Genomic DNA, 19,925 nt, shown 5'->3' on the forward strand with positions numbered 1-19,925 from the left:
ATGTAGAAAGCTAGCCCAAAGAGTAGTTACCACAGAAGTGGTTGGTAGCTCCCAAATATTTACCAGTGGCTTAGTGACAACCTCAAAATGTCTTGTGATCCCGTTATACTGAAAACACATACAATGTGTATTATGTAATAAATAATAATACCAAGTAAACAGATGTAAAGGATTGGCTGTTTAATATGGCTCTACTGACTAGTTACTACTTATCACAGTCTTGTAGACAGTAACAGTTCATGGACCACTATTTGGGAACTGCTAGTCTGTGCAGGTAATCACAGGACAGTATTCCTACATACAACCAGTCACAGATGATAAATACCTAAACACCTGCCTTTATGGAAGTCCCATTTCAACCCAGCCCTATGTGTACCTTTCATTGGAACATGGTATGGAGAGTGGCCTCCAAGTTCAGGGAGGTACCACCTCAGACATATTAACTCCTCACACTCTGTCCTGAAAGTATCAGGTGTTCTGTAGTATCTGCTGTGCTGTAGGTATTCAGTTACAAAGTGACAAACCTTCCTAAGGTAAGAAAACTAAGTAATGAGACCTGAGAAGCAGTAGAGAAAAAGCCTATGCAAAAACTTTGCTGCCACTGATTTGTATCCTGTACGTTACCTGTGTTTGTAAGGGTACCCCAGCCTGCTTTACAGATACAGCCTGGTCACTTCATAGGGCTGAACTAATTCCTTTGCTTTGCCTGTTATTATTATTAATGTTACTACTGGTACTAAGCACGTAGAAGCCACTTTGCAGTAAACAGACCTGTGTGTTTGTGTGTGGAAGCACAACCAAAAATACAACTTTGCTCCAAAGGGGTCACAAAGTACCTAGCTGAGCTACTGGACAGAGGTGGCATAATTTTAAGCTGTCTTCTAAGGCTTGGTTGTTCTTACGGGTTTTAGGACTGCTCAGGCCCCTTCCCTCCCACTCTTGGAGACTAACTCACTCGCTTATATCTGGCTTAACAAGATACATGCACCACTACATAAAACCCACTTACCTCTCTGCCTGCAGGGGACCCCTGTTACATACTAATACAATATTGTGATGCTGAGTGGCAAGTAGAGAAATGAAACTGTATGCTTAAATGTGAATAATTTCACTTTGACATAGATTTAATTTGGGATTTATTTTTCTTTCTTACGGGTAATCTTCAGAATCCCTAGGGAGTTCTAGGCTGTTGCTCACACGTCATAAAACATACCTGCTTACAACATCTGTTCACATGCTAAATAGATGGCATACCTGTTTTATATAGAAATCACTAATATTAGGTCATATTTCCACTGTCTTTGCTTTACATGTGATGTCTCCTTTGAAGCACTCTTGATCCAATCGAGAAATGTTTTGGGTGATTCTCTTGTAGGGATGAACCCAGACCACACCTATCCAGGCTGGTACAAGAATGTAATCTCTCTGTGGATCCTCTTTGGGATGGCCTGGCTAGCACTGGTTATCAAATTTTGCATCAACTTTCTGGAGAGCTCCAGTGACTTCTGTCAGTGCAACAAGAAGAGCACCGAGATGGCAGAAGACTTAATGGATGGCAACAAAAATAGTATGACAGGACTTCATGATGTGGAGATCTGCAATGACAAAGACACAAACCCAAAAGGACCAGATGAATCTCACACCTACACAGCTCCTACAGAAGCACTCTAGGGAAGAAACATATCCTTGGTGTCTCTTAGGTTTTAGTGCACCAGAGATGCACCACTTAGAAATGTGGGAATGGAGCTGCCCTGATGTTCACATGGGTGAAAGCTTGCTTATTGAACTTGAAATGCTTCTGTTCTGAATTAAGCGATGTCAACAAAATGTTTCATTTGCAGCACCACCAAGAATTACCAACAGGACTCTTAGCCAAAAGTAGATTTACAGAGATATTACCTACCCTCCCACCTCAATATATGAGGTAAACTTTGATATCTGTGCACAACACTAGCTGTTGTCCTTTTCTTTGCATTGAAAGTTCTTGTAGTCTCTGATTGTAAGCACGGCATTTTGCAAATACCACAACTAGAAAAGCAAGTGCCATTTAATGCTGGAAACAAATTGCATGCTGCTAGAAGACTTAACGAAAAGCATTAAACTCATCTGGCAGTCACTGCGAAGGTGCTCCGTTACCTGTATGCTTGTGCTTGCCAAAGGTGGTAATGTGCTTTTGCTCTCTGATCATTAGTACACGGATGGCAATGAGGCAGAGGTTGTAAAGGTGCCTAATAGAAACAAGTAATTCAATTTTTTAAAAGAAATTTCTACATCAGAGGTCCACTAATATTAAAAAGAGACTAAGTAGATAAGCTATTCCTTACTCCAGAACTTATGTAGGCTCATCCCATGTGAAGTGTTACATGGACCAAATGTCATCAGCTAAATGTGATGGTTCATTTGGATAGATTTTTATTTTGCCACATCTTGAAAGCCAGAAAAGGAGGACTAGAGGCAGTTCTAAGCACCAGTGGTTCCAACATTATCCCATGGCCAATGTTAATAAGGGCTACTTTAATCTAGAAACGGACTGAAGTATCTTCAACTGTGATCAAGACATGCTATTCTGATGAACTTCTCATGTCATATAAGTACAACTATCTTTTGATCTGTAGAACGCCAGACCTGCTTATTTGGCCTTTGTGTCAATCCTGAAACAGAAATGGTTTTTTTTAATTCCATTAAATTCTCAGAAATCTTTTGATAAATTATGCCATTTATAAAGGCCCAACAGAGTCTAACTGCTGCTGCCATTTATATACCCATATCTAATCTTCTCATTTTCTTATTCCTGTTGTGCTACTTGCATCCTAGAGCATTAACTTTGAAAACTTGACCATAGTAGTAAACCAGAACAAAGCACTTGGGTGAGCCTTCAGCTGCTGTGTTGGACCAAGATTCCACATGGACTGTGGAGAAAAGACTGAAAACACAGTCTGTTGGAGTGCAGGACTCCGGAATTAGAAATATCCATAGCTGGATTCACAGAAATGCAGAAAGTGAAGTTTAGAGTCTTCAGGAACACAAGTTCTGGAACATGCATTGTGAAAAAAGTATTTCCAGAGTAGGCCAGTCTGAGTGTTGATATATGGTGGAGCTGATTACAGGAGAAAATGCAGGAAAGGAATCTGCTGGATGAAATTTAGTCTGTCAACCTTTTGTCAGCCTTTTCGTCATTGGCCTTTTGCCAACTCCATAGTAATAAATTATCTCTCAAATACTGTTTCAGTGGGCAGCAGAGATAAGAAAGGGAGGTAGTGGAAATCTCAGGTCATAGTTGCGAAACTGATGCAAAATAAATAATTTCAATTTTTGAACATTGGGTAACTTCTTTAACAGCCTTTAGCATAAACTTTTCTGTTTCTTCTATGTCTTGTGTGATTTTTGCTGATGGATACACAATGTAGGTTTTACTAAAGTTTATAATGGGCTAGCCTACAATAAGACCAAAGTGAATTTCTTTAAACCTAAGGGAAGTACAATTCCACAGCATAAAATTGATGCATTTTTATGCATATCCTTTGCACCTTCCTTCAGGTGCAAAACTTAATAAATATAACTGTATTGTAAAATCTGGATGCCCAGAAGGTAGTAGGAGTTTCTACTGTCAAAGCATGCGAATGACTATGCTAAATCTATTTCAACTTTAACTTGAAATGTCACAGGTTCTGGGAATTTCTACCAGCTCTGCTCTTTGAGAAGGTTTAGCTTGAGAAGAGTTTCTTCTTTTCAATTTGAATGTCTATTATATTAATCACATCTAATTCATATTCCCACGTATTTGTAGTTTGTGGATGAGGTTTTCAAAAGTGCCTTAGAGGTTTGGGCACCCTGGTCCCACTGAAGTGCAAACATAGCTGCATGCCTTAGGAGAGCTGATATATACTTCTGAAAGCTAAAAGGAAGAGGAGCTCTAGGAGTAGTCCTGAAAAAAGGAAAAACTAGTAATTCTTCATTGGTCTCGGTGCTTCCACTGTATGTGAGGGTTCAGCCACAAAACTAAGCATGTGCCTGGGTCTCAAGGTGACTCAATATCTGTCCTAGCAATCCTTGCTTATTCACCTCATTCCGCAGCTGTGCTCTTGTATTACCCAGCAGCTCACCACCAGCGGAGTCCTGCCACTAACTGTCTGATACAGCATACTTTATGGGAGGCACATCTGAACTGCTTGCAAGCCACATGTAGCTCCAAAGCTGCAAGTTGCCTGCTTGGGTCTTGGATCACCTAAAAAAAATATGAAATGAGTCAAATACCATCTCTGCCTGGGTTCTCTGACTCCAAATTAGCATGTCGTCACTTATGAATACTCTTTCATTGACAGTTCCACAGCTAGCTTTTGATGCGGACAATAAATATTATTGTATCTAAGTCCTCACAAATGGCTGTGCCTCTAGTCTTTCTGTTCTTTATAAAGCTGTGTTGTGGTTAAATGACATGGATGAATTTGTTTCCAGAGGGATGAGAAGAAAATGGAGTTTTGCAACATCACAAAAACATCATCACTGATGTGTCTACTCTACCAAAATATGAAAGGTTATCTGCTCGAGGGTAAAATAAAGAAAATAAAAGCATGGTGCTGTTATCATTCTTGTCACAGCTGACTTGCAGTCTTCTGTAATCTGCATCGGAAAATTACAGATGCTCCTTGATTGTTTTGTTGTTTTTTGTTTTTTTTTTTTAATAATGTCTCTTCCTGTTCAGATAAGTGTGCAGTTTCCATCAGTGATTTTGGGTTAGAATTTCACTGCTCTTATTCTTCACAAGTTAATTCTTCCCTGTTATCCTGTTTTCTTCCTTGGGAGCAGTAGGGGCTGGAAACAGGTTCAGTTAGTAAGGGTAGTTGTAAATATTTATGCAACATCACTGTCCAGAGGCCTTTTCACAATCACATAGAGCATAATGTGCTTCTGACCTTTATACAGTTTCCCAGGAAATCAATCCCTTAAAGCAAGAAAATAGGCCTCTCTCTAGCTCCCCTACTCCAAGGACAAGTCCTGGCTTCAGCCTCGATGTTTCTCATGCTGGCTTCTTCAGCTAGTCCAAAAGAGATGTTTACCCCTTGGGGAGAGATATGTCCAGAAATATGTAATAAGATGTTAGAGCAACATAGTACAGACTGCTCAGTACTGCACAGTCTTTAATAGTCTTGTTGACTATAGTATTTTAGGATCCCTAGACTAGAAAAAAAAAAAGCCCCATGATGGTCTCCAAGTCAAAAAAATCCAGGATGACATTTTTCTCACAGTGGTTGGCTGATGAGATCTTAACTTGCAACTGATATCTTATTGCACAACTAATATGCTAGCTCAGTTTAGAGCTGGGACTGTTTAGCCTACAAAAGAGAAGGCTTGGGGGATCTCATCGATGTATATAAATTCCTACAGGGAGGGTGTAAAGAGGATTGAGCCAGGCTTTTTTCATGGTGCCCTGTGACAGGACAAGAGGCAATGGGCACAAACTGAAACACAGAAGGTTCCTCCTAAACACCAGGAAACACTTTCTCACAATGCGGATGACTTGAGCGCTGGTACAGGTTGCCCAGAGAGGTGATGGAGTCTCCATCCTTGGAGATATTCAAAAGCCATCTGGACACAGTTCTGGGCAACTGTCTCTAGGTGACCCTGCTTGAGCAGGGGAGTTTGAGCAGATGACCTCCAGAGGTCCCTTCCAACCTTAACCATTCTGTGATTCTGTGTTTCAAGGTCAAGCCATTCTCCTCCTCGTAGTCCATAGTCCACAGCCTGCCACTCTCTCCAAACTATCTCCATTATTCAGGTTGCATGCTCAGCAGGCCTGGTAGACCTGATTCTTCCCAGGGAAGAAATGGATCTTTCCAGTCTGAGTGAGCTTGATGGGATGGTCTATTTCTGTGTGTTTTTCATAAAAACTTACAGAATTTTCATTTATCTATACAGATATCAACCAAGATTTAGGTTCTATTGTACTGAACAATTTGTAGACACTAATTATTTTTATCTCACAGAGAACATCTTTATACAAAGGATAGCACAGAGCAGATACAATTAGTTGGAGGGGGATCTCCTCCAGATTTTGAGAGAGTATTGTGCCATTCCAAAAATGTGCAATAACGTTCAGCTTTTCATCTTGGTGTAGCCTCCTCTCATTGCTATATACCTGCCTACAAGTTTCAGTAAAAGGAGTCAACGCTTCATCTCTGACACACTTCAGGTAAGGCAAACCTCACTTTGATTTTCTCTTTCTAAATTAAAGGCTTACATCAGTACAAGTGGCTACTTACCAATTGAATCGGGGCAAAATTTTAATGTAATTAGGTCTTATAATACGAGCTTGCCATCTCTGTAAATAAATATTCTGGCTGATAGAAGAAGGGGATGCAATAAAAAATTGGTCTTTTCATAAAATTACGTGGAAGCTTACAGCTGAAATGGAGTTGAGTCTGAACATTTAGGCAACTATCTGTCATGCTGCGTAGTTCTGGGCAAAGTTGCAAAGGTTTCTTAGAAAGATGGGTGATTGTAATGGAACAATATCTGCCCTTAAAAATTCTCATCTCTCAGGACTGAGATTCAAACAGCTGGTTTGAGGGTTTTTTCTCAGAGATAAATTGATACACGTTTTAAGCTAGCACTAAAGAGGTAGAGAGGATCTCTGGTACCTCTGAGGTCAAGGCATGTTGCAGTAAGAGCCACTGAAAAGCTGTCACTGTTGTTGGAGGAGACAGCAGCAACATGGCATTCAGAAACTATGCATACTGGAATAGGACAAAATGAACTTCAAGGAAACACATGAAAACTATTTTAAGATCTTCAACACTGAACAAGGTTTCAGAGGATTATTGTATTCTAAAGCTGTGGATGTTAATATATGTGCAGATATGGTCTCTAAAACTTTTTATTCCTTTTCAAGTTTTGAGCTAAGGTACCTTTATTTTTAAGGGAAGTTGGCTTTTGAGCCCAGAACAGAATATTTCAGCTGAGCAATGAGTTGAAGGCATAAGGATTGAATATGAGGATATCTTTTGATGTGACATAAAATATAATGATGACAGCTAGTAGCCACAAAAGAGTGTACTGTATAGTGTTCTTGTTATGACACTGGACTAAAACTTTGGAAAATTTAGGATCTGTCACAGAATTTCTGCTTGATTTCACAAATAAGGATATTTACCACTCTATCTGCATCACCCCTATATAACATCTAATTCTCTAACAGGGTAATATTCCCTGCTGTGCATGGAGTAGCTAACAGTGGGATTCACTGAATCCAGAAAATAATGAAAGGAGCTAACCAAGCCAGTAAAAAAAACCAAAAAGCCAAATGGGTGGACAGGACCCCATTCCTACTCAGGCATAGTGAAGTGCCTTTGGACTATGTTCAGGTTTAGATATAAAGCCAGTGCTTTGTCTTGAAAAAATGAAATAAAGTGCTTGGGACTCACATCTGAGAAGGAGGGACCCATTTTCAAGTCTCCACTCTGACTCAGGTAGGGCAGGCCAGCAGTATTACATGAATGCCATCTACCTAAGGTTCATGGGCAGGCCATCTCAGCCAGTCTTGAAGCTGTTTCACTGCTCATAAATTATTAACTTGTCTGTGACGCAGGGAACTATTACCTACCCTCTCTCTAATGATGAATCATTACATGTGTAAATCGTAATGTGGATTTAGCCCCTAGGGAATGACTACAATAGGAGGAGAAAGAATAGTCCAGCACTTGGATAGCAGTAGCCAGTGGTGTGAAGAATTGCTGTTACAGGTGTCATCAAGTTAGCTCTCATGGGTCTAGATGCTTGTTGGTTCTCAGGCACTGTAACATCTTGGTATTAGATGGACTTGTCCTGTAGCAGAGTCCTTAGCCCTGAGAAAGGTAAGCATGCTCCTCATATAATGTATGGGAATGCGTAAATGCATAATTGGGAGACCTCCCTTGTTCATTAGCAAGGAATTGTCCATGTGAGCTTGCAAAAACAAGCAGAAATGTCTGACTGGCTCAGACAGGCACCTGTTTCCACACAGCACTCGGCCACAATTCCTGGCAGGGACAGACACCTACACATGAATCTTCTGTTTGTGGAAACTCAACAGAGACATCTCAAAACAGCCAGCAGCCAAATGCTCAGGGAAATCATTTAGGTCAAAGCGGTGCAGGTTCATATTTTTGTGTGATTAAAATCAAGGGATTTAAATCTGTATCACAGCAAAGGCCCCAGGCTAAACAGAAGCTACTCTTCCTCAGCCTCCTAAGCTAAATCATTTGTTGCAGGAATAGAAAGGAAAGGAACAGTGATTGACTCTATAGGTCATTTGTGAAGGTATAGGGGATGCAAAAATGTGACATTTAGGATCCATTCCCGTGAATGTTAAATACAAGTTACACCAAGTGGGACAAGTGTACCTGCAGAGATTGAAAAAGGCTCAGCTCAAGGTACCTAGCAGCTCCAGCTCAGGAGGGGCAGAGGCTTCAAATTCTGGCCCCAAATCGAAGTGAGCACCTGCTGAGTAGCTAGTAGCAATTTTGAGGAGTTTGATAGCCCCTAAATAGGGGGGCTCAGGCACCTACAGACCAGCTGCCACTGGAGAGACCTGAGGATGCCAGCTGTGATGCAGAACTGCAGAATATGGTTAAGCTCTGCTGAACTCAGTTAATTTACATCAGACCTGAGCAATCTGTTTTCAAGGATGTAGCTGTACATGCAGCTGGAATAACTGTGCAATGCCATTACACAAATAAATGATGTGCAGAAAGAAAGTTGACCTGTGGGCGGGTGAGCAAGTTTCTCACCTATAGTCTTCCACACCATTTGCTTTGCAATAAAAGGGAGCTGTCAGAGACTGCCAATAGGAGCTGTGTCTCCGAGCCTTGCCCTCCCTTACCGTATTTCTGAGCAAAGCCAGCTGATTAGGCAGGGTCTGGTGTGACTGACCTTACATCTGGTTTGAAACCTGCGCAGCAGTCTGTTGATTCACTCTAAGAAACACAGATACTAACTTTCAAGTTTGCAGCCTGAGATGCCTTCACTCAGATGGGCATGGGAGGGTTACTTTAGGTCTTGGTTTAGATGTCTGTTAACTTGCTGTACAGTTCAGCAAGTTGCTGTGGATCAGGACAGTCCTAACCTGAGAAATGAGGGATGCTCAAATTCTGCATGCACACAGACACACACAGCGGTACACGATACAGTAGGAACAGGATTTTGAATGCAATAGTTTACGTATATGAGAAATGGTGAAGTAGAGTGGAGGGAACATAGGATCATGTTGTAGGAGCATGTGTTTCTGGAGTAATTCAAACCTTATCTGCACAAGGAAGTATTTGCCAGTGAACTTCAAGTGGTATTGCTATACCAGGAAACCCTCCTAACAAGTATAAAGCTCATATTACTTTCCCCAAGGAAATAAAGGCTTATCTTGTTGGAATAACTGTTGCATTCTGGACCAACATAGTTAGGCTAGCAAATCTTGGAAGGAGGAGTAAGACCTCTCTTTAGCTTTTCACTTCTCTGTAATTCAACTTTTTCAATAATAAAATTGAATTAATCTTCCTTATTCTGTAGCTCCCAGAAATACTCAAAGAAATCACTAAAGATTTGTACAATACTTTCAGAAATAAGATAGCTAATGCACTCTACTAATGTGGTGGAGTATTGTTAGCATGCTGTGAGTACTCACACAATCTCTTAGACTAGCTGTTGTCTCTAGCTGGTGGCAGCATCCACACAGCTGTTGAGGAAAATGAGACATGGTCTGCGTGGCTGCCAGTTTCTCAGAGGTAATCTAGTTTCCATCTGTTGCATTTCTGTGGGGAAAAAAAAATATCTGAGCACACCTGAAGCTTCATCAGGCATGTCATGCTAAGTTTTAGCTGGTGCGTGTGGCTGTAGGCATGCAGTCCTGAATTACAAGCAAAAGGTAGCTTTGGTAAAATCTTTTGGTATACAAGAAACCCAGGGTATCACTGTCACTGCACAGGTACTGCAGGGCAGTTCCAGCCTTCCCTTGCCTCATCCATCTCTAAAATTTTCTTCTTGTTTCTGCTTCTACTGTTCTTTAACATGTTTAGTTTGACTGAAAAGGGCACTGTAATGTTGCAGACTGATTTGTTAAAGATTAGGCAAAGAATTAATCTCGCCCAATATTAGGTTTCTATATATAAATTAATCAAAGGACTTCAAGGGTATGATTTGTCAGACCCACTTTTAGAATCAGATTCATTTTGCCTGAACAGTGTGTACGTCTTTCAGATGCTTGTACAGGAGGCCTCGGCATTGTGCACATTAAGATGTTGGATGAATCACATCCTAGAGGTCTTTACTTGCCCTGTGTCTAGGCCTCTGATTAGTCTTCTGTGTTGATGGAAATAAAACAATCACTTTTGCTTTTATTTTAGATCAGCTTCACATTTTGGTTTTCAGGCACTTGACAGCTGTGTCACATTTGGTCTACAGACACTCCCAGGGAAGGGCTCAATCCAAGCCAATTATTTTCATTACAAAGAGATAAAAACTCAAACATTTTTCTTTATTCTCACATTTTGTAAAACATTTTTCTGTTTTTCCACCCCAAAATGGAAGCTTCAGGCTCAAACTACTTATTCCTATACCCTTCATATGTTTAAAGATCTCCTCTTCCCACACTGTCCTGGGTTCAGCTGGGATAGAGTTAATTTTCACAGGAACCTGGGGGGGGGGGGGGGGCATAGCCGGGGCAGCTGACCTGAACTAGCCAAGGAGCTATTCCATACCATGTGACATCGTGCTCAGTATATAAATGGGGAGCGAGCTGGGGGGGCTCTCTCAGCTTTCGGTGGGGGAAGTGGCGGAGCATCAGGTTCCGGGTGGTGAGCAGTTGCACTGTGCATCACTGGTTTTGTATATATTAGTACCGTTGTTGTTGTAACTTCTCTTTTTGTGTTGTCCCAGTAAATTGTCCTTATCTCAACCCTCGAGGTTCTGGGGGTTTTTCTGTTGTTTTTTTTCCTTTTCTTTTTTTCTGATTCTCCTCCCCATCCCGCCGGAGCGGGGCGGGAGGAGTGAGAGAGCGGCTTCGTGGTCCTTTGTTACCGGCTGGGCTGAAACCACAACACACACTTAACCCAAGATTTTTGTTTGGTTCTGTGCTTGGTTTTGATGGAGGTGGACGTTTTTTTAAAACTCTTCTTTAACAGCCTGGTCATTTTGGGAGCTGGAAAAGGAATGGACACATCTACCTCGTGCAACGCAGGCACATGGGCTAATGCTGACCTATTCTTACCTAAGCTGGTGCGTCTGAATGATGGACAGCAGACGTCTTTGGAGAAACTAGCTTTGGTTTAAAAGCAGCAGGCTTCCTTGGAAAGACCCTCCCTCCCAGGTGCTGTGCTACACTGTGGCCCTCTTGCTTGTGTTGCTAGATGCAATGCTGCTGGATGGATCAGGTGTCTCTGCGCCCATGCTTTGCTGTGTGGTGTAGACATGCCAGCAGCCACTGCTTGACACTGCTGTCACCCCGGCTTCATTACCATGCAATGGAGAGTGCTGTTCTTAGGAGCCTCCAAAGAGCAATCACAGGGAGCGTTTAAAGCCAGCACTGTCTGTAAGTTGTTTATAAATGCCAAGTCTCACTTCAGCTGTTTTCCCATTGAGAAGTTCTCAGTTAAACTTCAGATCCAATCTGCATGCCTCCTCCCCCTCATAAAAGTCTAGAGATCAAGATAATGGAAGAACACTAAATATATGCCAGATACTTGATGGGTAAGTGAGCATATTGTGATTAAAGGCAGTGGATCATATCTTCAAACAATGTAGATTTGTACAAACTTATCTCAGCCAAGAATGTAGGCCCACCATAACATTTTCAGCTGGAGCTGAAAGTTAACTGATAAATGTAAGAGATTTAGATCTCTTTAGATTTAGAAGGTCAGTCAGGCTTGTCCAGTCTTTTTTGTACTGGAGGCCAGGTAGGAGCTCTGGGCTCCTTCCACTTAAGCCCCAAGTCAAGAATAGTGGTGTCTTACATGTTCCCGGTGCAGGAGGGACACCTCTGATTTCCACTCCCACTTTTCCTTTTCCTTTGTGGATGCAGCAGCTGCTACATCCCTTGAAGCAGAAGAGCCTCCCTGTGACACAAAGCAGGCACTGGATCTGGACAAGACTGCTTACCTGTTTGAAATAGTTTGGTCAGTCTCTGATGTTGTTGTTTGAGGAATGTTTCATGTGGGATGCGCACATTCTCATTTGCACAGTATAAGCTAAATGTAGGGGTGCTCATAGGCAGCCCAAGAGCCACTTCCAACCCATCGATGAGTTCACCTGTACCCTGAGCAGTTTCTCTTTTTTAATCAAATAGTTTTAAATTATGTATTTATCTGACTATATAATTCAGTACTCAGCTGTTAAGAAGCTAGACAAACCTCTCTTGTAATGTTGGTTTCTCAGTCTCTTTAAGGGCAGAGGTAAAAGTTACAGGAATATATCTGTTCTGATTCTTTCTTAGTTTTCTATGTTCCATATAGAGACTGTTGGAAGGTTTTACCACCCCGTATCTTTTGAGCGTGGATTTCTCCTGCATAGGATAATCAAGACTGAGGAGAATAAGGCCTGCTTTATGTCTCCCTATGGATAAGGAAGACATAGCAATTCTAGCACCACCAGCGATGAAGAAAGCAGGTGTGAAAGAATCAGCTCAAAGATGACACCATCAGACACCAAAAGCAAATAATGTCATCTGCAGGGACGTGTTTTGTTTTTTTTTTTAATAGATGCATTAAATGGTTTAGCCTCTTCTATTTCTTCAGCTAAAATGTTTTCAGTCTTTTTCTTTAATAGTCGTTTTCTTCACAGTGTTGGAGAATGCAGAAATCAACATGTTGGTCTTGTTTGATTGCCACTGCACTAAACAGCAGACCTCTGGCATTAATGGAAAGTGCCAATTTAATTGGAAAGATCTAATTTTCCATTTCCTGGATCTGTGAAATGTGATTTTAAATATAAATGAGAGTCAGACCCAAGGGGATGATCCAGATTGATTCATTTAAATTAACATCAGTGTCTGAGGGGATGCTTTTGTGCCCATTTCTAAGTGATTTTTAAGGTGGATAGATTGCAAAGCAGACAGATTAGATGAATGAGCAGGTTAGCGGGTGAGACGTGAGCATAGCACAGAAGTCATGGTTACCTGAATGGAAGAGAGCACAAAAGGAGGGAGTGCTGGATGCAGGGATGCCAATTGAACCATGATGGGCAGTGGTGTTTTAGCCCACCAAAAGATAAGAGATGTCCCTGGGGCCTGAAATAGGTCCCTGTCCCTCTCCTGAGATTTCAGCTATGGGAAATGCTGAGAGCTCCCTCATTTGATACATGCTTTGCTTTGCATGGGAAGACTTCTCCCTCAGGGCAGCCCAGGCATTACTGAGCTATATAGCAGCTGACGTCCTGAAGGCCACGCTGAGCAAGGATACTCAGCATAATGGGAGTCTGGTAATGGCAGAGCAGCAGCTAGTCAGAGGCAAGGCAAAGTAATGCCAGTGGCAAAGTGCATTGAAGTTGATGAGGCAGTGATGAAATCTAATTCACCCTTTCTTCTTGCAGAATTTACAAGTGTTATGAAGTGAGGATGTGCAGCAGCTTTGCCCAGCTTTAAATGATGTATGTGTTCCAGGCTGTAAAATGTTTCATTTTGCATGACTTCCATGCAACAGCCATAAACATGCCTTTCTTTCCCCACTGCTCCATTTATTGCTGCCAGGCTTAGGCCCACTGTTATACCACTGCTTATTGTTACTGGTCTCAGCGGCTCTGAAACAAGGACAAAACACCTTGCTCATTGGAGCAGGCATCTGGGAAGGCATTTTCCATTACCTTCAATATCACTGTCTTTTCCCTCTCTTTATATATAATCTTTCACAGCCTTGCAGCATCAAGGTTACCTGATCCAGGCTTTTCCCCATTTCTGGTGGGAATTTCTTGATACTCTTGGATGAGAGGTGTGCTTATGTCAGGAGCTGTACAAGCTGTCTTGCTGTTGTTGGGGAAGTCATATGTACTAGGTATTCAGGTTTATTACCTGAAGGTGATTTGTGAATGCTGGGCCATGCCTGCCCTTTCATTATTGCAGAGCTGCCCTCAAGAACTGCCCTGTATGACGTCTTGTATTATACTGTTGTTTGTGAACACCAAATTACGCATGGGTTAGTTTATTATTCCTGGGTCACTCATGCACACTTGCACAGACAAGCCAGGTGTCAATTTGGATCATACTTTCTGTTATAAAAGCATGCATGCCTACATGTAAACCTACACCAAAAAGATCTGCATTCATACACTAACTCTCAGCTTTTTCTGTGCCTGCATTACTTGAGGCAGAACATGTCTCATGTTAACCTCAGAGGTGGGTTGTAGAAAGATGAGTGCAAACCAGTGAACTGGGTGGTTAGCTGGTAGTTTAGAGGTCTGGACTCTGTTTTCATTTTGACCTGCTGCTTGACCCTGGGACCTCTTTTTGCTCATCTTGTCTATTCAGATTGATGGGTTTCACTCATAGTCTGTACTGGATGCAAGTACTCAAGTCAAAGGTTTCAGGGTATGTCTGCACTGCAGTCTTAAGCTGTGCTCCTGCCTGTGCATTTGCCTAAACCCACTACTGTGTCTGCACAAGAATCTTGCTTGTGTGGCTTTAGTTAAGTGGTAAACCTCAAACTATTCCCAGCTGCTAATCAGTGGATTCCTGACAATGCCTTTTGTTATATATTCTTGGCTTGATGAGAACTGTTGACTAAAATTGCTTGTATCCCAGAGGTCCCCACCTGCTAGGGGTCACAGTAGCCAGGTAAGCACAGCAGACACCAAAATTATTTGTAAAATACATAGCAATCTCCCATTTCTCTGCAAGCCATACCTTCGTCATCCCATTATTGGCCAGTGTACCTCACTCATGTACCAAAGTGAAGAGTCCCAGTGTGACTGGCTCTGGGAATTTTCAACTTGTCTCCCTTTCTCCTGCTCGCTCTCACTTGCAGGAATTGTGGAGATGCTGCACCAGGGCAGGAAGCCTGCAGAGTCCTTCCAAAACCCTCACATCAGACTGGGATCCACCCCACAGTAAGTCTTTTCCTAATTTGTAGCCCATGTGTGTTAACTAATATGAATTGCTTCAACCATTAGCAAAGAAATCTACTGGTTTGGTATAAAGGGACTGGTGCTGGTTTGAGTCTTTTCTTGGCAAGGCAGGACAGGAGCTGCAGTTCTTCCATAAGTGTCTTAACACTCCAATAATATTTTAAGAGAATAAGATTCATCACTCTCACTACTACGCAGTTTTTGTCAATAATTATTGCTGGTAAATACCAAGTATTTCATGTCTGAAAATTAACATTTTTGCTGCCCCTAATTTCTCAGCTACTGTATGAGGTTATTCACTTGGACTGCTCCAAAGCTGTGACTGTTGATGACAATTTTGCTGGTGAGTTGTGATGTAGGAAGACCCACCTGGATACCTTTATCTGTCTACAAACATTGCTGTTTCCTGACACCATTAAGTAGGGGCCTCAATAATTCAAGAAACAAATCTGACCGATGATGTGTTCTGTCCATGAAACAAGCATCTGTTCACCATAGTAAATGAATCACTCTTTTCAAAGTCATTTGCCAATGGATTATAATTTAACCCTTATCTGGAGTGTGAACCAGTAACCTGAACAATGACCGGACGGTTAAGGAAAGTAAGTGGTGTTTCCTCATTCCTCCCAAGTGGTTGTGCAGAAAATTGATATTGTAGCTTTTGTTCAGCTTGTGTACTCATAAGGCCCTCTCCCTTTCCTGCTTCGAACCAGAGTTTGTGTGGTACTACTAACACCATTAAAAATTACAGCATCCAAGAAGGACTGCTTCTACAGAGAAGGGTGGAGAGCTAAAATCCTTTAGCTTAGAGGTAACTGGCTCCTGAATGGGGCATTCTCAGAGCATGGCAAGTTTCACATGGATTGGGCTGCTCTGTTCTTCCAAGAAAGAAACATATCTATCAAACTGTCCATCAGGTGCCTGGCATTTTGTGGGTGCTTGGAATAACTAATGGTTAAATACAAAGTCCGGAGGCTCAGATCATGCTAGCTGTAACTCTATTGATATCAGTGAGATTAGACCTGAGGTTGCTATTTCTTGTCTTTTTTTAGGTCACAGAGCCTTTTATGACTGTGATAATTAAGCCTCAGATCAGTTCTCTGAATTGTTTTTCATTACAGTTATGCACTGAGTCCGAGACTTTTGTTAAACTAATTTTCAAGATGCTGGGAATTCCTTTTATTTCTTTATTGTCTCTGCTGCAAGTACACATTATTTCCTGGGAGACTTGCTGGCTGTAAGTGACCTGAAGGCCACAAAGGCAATGCTTCCTACCAACAGGTAGGAGTAAGACTCAGAAGTCCTGTCTCTATGACAGTTCTTCCAGTCTTAAAGTATTGCTTACTCAGCAATGTGTTTTTGTGATCCAGATTTCTTTAAAGAGACATGTCACAATTTTTTTTAAAAACTGTTGGCCTACTCCCATGCCTTGAGAATCCTTTTCATTCTGCTTTGTAGGTCAGATCGATTCCAATACCCAGACAAGTTGCTCATGGGAAGCAAATCCCTCATTAACCTCACGCTAGATCTAACTGATGAGATTTTTAGTTACGATTATGCCAATGAAAACTAAATTACAATCAGATGATGTTATAAGCACCTGAGGGAGTCACATGGGGTGAGATTCACCCAATGTAGACACTCACATCTGAATGAGATACTAAGTCCCCCTGATAATTAATAGAGAGAAAAAAAGATATGGCTAGGGCATGGTTCATTTCATTCCCAAGTTGCTGATGAAAAGACAGCAGATAAATCTCACTATAAAAGTATCTCTTTCCATTAGCTATAAAGTGAGCTTAGCATGACTACCTCAGATAGAGATTCACATTATAAACATCTAAAGTTGGGGAGATAAGCTCCCCCAGAGGATGAGATCGCACACAAAAGGTGAGTACAAATGTGGAGGTCACCCTGTGAAGTGAACTCTGTAGTGCCAGAGCCCATAGTCAAAAAAGAAATTACGTTTGCAGGATGCTAGAGGAGTCACCACTTGCAAGACCCACAGTCAGAAGCTCTGGTGCCTGCAGGAAGCTTGCACGTAAAATGCCAATAACAAGATTTGCAAGATACCTGCCAGAAAAGCAAGGTATGGCATAGGCTGAAGGGACTCTGGTTATCCACCAAGTTGGTTAATTGAACAAGAACAAAGGTCAGCAAGAAAAGGCTGTGCAGGAGCCTAGCAAAAAAATCCCTTTAGTCAGACTAGGGTATGTTTATGAGACTATACACCCAGCCTGTAAATGCCTCCATGTCAGAGGTGCAGGCAGGAAAGCCCTGTGAGCCCTTGCATTGTGAGGTTGTGAAGTTCTCCGTAGTACTGACAGTTTTGCTCCCTGTCCACACTATGAGTTAGTCTTATTCCAAGGGCACTGGGACAGCCTGAATGAGATTTGAGGTTCCCATTGATTCTTGTGCTCCAGACTGCCATTTCCATCCTTCCATCCCCTCCATATCTCAGGTTTCAATCTCTGCTCCATACAGTGATTTCTGTGTCCTAGCAGCAACAGAGGAGTAGCAGATATTTCATCTAAAAGTAAGCTCCTGGACTTTGTCCCTGGAGAACAGAAAGCCCCCCATCTGAAGTCACCATAGCCCTGCGGACAGCAATGGCTGTAACACTTGTTGTAAGGTTGGATAGGTGCTAGTGCAGCTAGCTCGTGCTGAGCTCTTTCATGCCACAGCTACACTGCTGGCATCCAAGCTAGTATCTGCCTGCACCCATGTTAACAAGTCTGAAGTTAATTTAAGCACTGCTACATGAGTTTCAGTGACTACAGCTCAGGCATATGTGGAGGTTGCTGCTTGCAGGTTTACAGATATTGTAGGTGCAGCCATGGCCTGGCAAAACAGCACCAGGTGAAGTCACAGGGACAAGACAAGCTCAACTGGTGAAGCACAGCTCTGCTGCTAAAACTGCGTCAGCACAAGAGACTTCTCCTGGCATGGCCATCTGGTTTAGTGACCACTGCTCTTCCAGCCCTGCCACACTAGGCAGAGGTGTAGTGCTGAGATCTGGCTGTTAACTGCAGTGGTTCAGTAACCTAAATAATCTTGTCCAATGTCTTCATTATCAGTGTTAGCTGAGTTGCTTTGATACTCCAGAGAAATCTAGCTACTTTAGCAGGCCTTTTATATACCCACATAATGACAAGAGTAGTTAATGGGCCAGAAAAGAACTAAGCCAATTGTTCCCAAATGTCAGACTTGTGGGCCATGTTTTGAAAGTGAGACCTGTTACAAGGTCTGCCACACAAGCAGAGAAGTGTCTGCTGCAGCTATTCTCATGGAGAGAGATGGGCATGGTGCCAAGCACACAACGCGACTTGTGAGCCAGCTGCAGACCATGCACTGGGGTCCCAATCGGCAGTCTTGGATGCCATTTTGGGACACCAAGATAACACTTGGTATCCTGGAGTTCTGACTCCTCACTCTGATTTTAGCTCATTTCTGTAAGTCATAATTAAGAAAAAAAAGAAAAAAAAAAAAAAAAGAAAAGCAGCAGATCAAAACCTGTGTGTATTCCTTAAGAGCCATTAGTTTAGTGAGAGACTGTTAACGCTATGAGACTTCCTGAGCATTACAGAGATTTGTCTGTTAACAAGAACTTTATGAAATGTTCATTATCACCACCTACCTACCAGGGCAGCTAACAATTTCACACCCTTTTTATTCTTAGCTGCACATTATACCCTCTTAACAACATTTTAAAAATAACTGCAGGAAGAACTGAATCACACATGATTTGAACAATTAGAAGTGACAAGCTGTTTTTCTCAACTAGTAAAATATGCCCATTTGGCATACTTTGCTGTCTAGCAGAGCTCTTTTATTCACACCACTCCAGTCTCTAAGGAAGACAGGCTATTATTATTATTATTATTCCATTGAAGAAATGGACATCTGTGCTTTCAACAAGATTAATATATTGGAGACACAAGAGTTATTTTATAGACCTTGAATTTATTGTTATGAAGCAGACACAGGAAACTGAAGACACGAGGCCAAGCCAAGTGAGTCCTTGTGAAAGGCCTCCCTCCTTGCTCCACAGAGTTAGCCAGAAAAAAATGAATCAGCCCTCCTGCCTGTAGCATCTCCTATTTATAAACTAGGCCTTGTAACGACATTTCGTCTTCCACTTAATAAACCTTTAAGGAGTTTGAGAAGGTAGTACACTCCATGTCAGAGGTGGCATAGCTGTTCTCTAGGCAAAGCAGGGGCCCTGAGTTGAGGATGTTATGCAGTCATCTTTATACCAGCCAGACATTTTTTCTTTCCATCTATGAACAGTCAAGTTCAGGTTCCTTGCTGAGCAACTAGCTTGACCTACCAGGCAAGCTGAAAGTTAGGACCCACAAAGGGTTTGCAAAGATTCAGATACCTAAGGATGCTTAAAGCCTAACTCCTATGACCTTTCTCTCTGGAGACCTACCATAAGGCATAGCCTTAAGCTTCTATATCACTTTTAGAAATGAGTCACTTATGTCTCAGTTTTAAAGGTATATATGTGCCTAAAAAGGCACGTAAGTGGTTAGTGGATATTTCAGAAGTCCTTTCATATCTAACTTCTATCAAATCAAACAACTGTCAAAAGACTTAATGCTTTGAAAAATCCTAGAAAGAAGATTTCTATAGCTGAATACATTGCAAAAGCAAATTTGACAAAGTGTTTGCAAAAGCAAATTTGTGCAAAGCATTTGACACTGTCCCACACAACATCCTTGTCTCTAAATTGGAGAGACATAGATTTGATGGAGGGACCACTCAGTGGATAAGGAATTGGCTGGATGGTTGCACTCAAAGAGTTGCGGTCAATGGCTCGATGTCCAAGCGGAGAACAGTGAGGAGTG

At 41.9% G+C, this 19,925-nt stretch overlaps 1 protein-coding gene across 2 annotated transcripts in view; it reads left to right on the forward strand.

Annotated features, from left to right (window-relative positions):
- KCNK17 (potassium two pore domain channel subfamily K member 17) overlaps positions 1-17,983 on the forward strand; it is a 50,155-nt gene extending 32,172 nt beyond the window's left edge. Inside the window, exons 5-6 of one of the 2 annotated variants that reach the window (XR_003926409.1) lie at positions 1,376-3,702; positions 17,973-17,983. Coding sequence is in view for 1 of the 2 variants with exons in the window: in XM_030035938.2 (XP_029891798.1) it covers positions 1,376-1,671 (296 nt within the window). In the remaining variant the exon portion in view is untranslated. Of the gene's footprint in view, positions 1-1,375; positions 4,651-17,972 lie in introns of those variants that run through there. The other variant, XM_030035938.2, reaches the window with a different exon arrangement.
- The last annotated feature ends 1,942 nt before the right edge of the window (positions 17,984-19,925 follow it).

Source organism: Aquila chrysaetos, chromosome 13 (genome assembly GCF_900496995.4).
Source record: "Aquila chrysaetos chrysaetos chromosome 13, bAquChr1.4, whole genome shotgun sequence".
Taxonomy (NCBI): Eukaryota; Metazoa; Chordata; class Aves; order Accipitriformes; family Accipitridae; genus Aquila; species Aquila chrysaetos.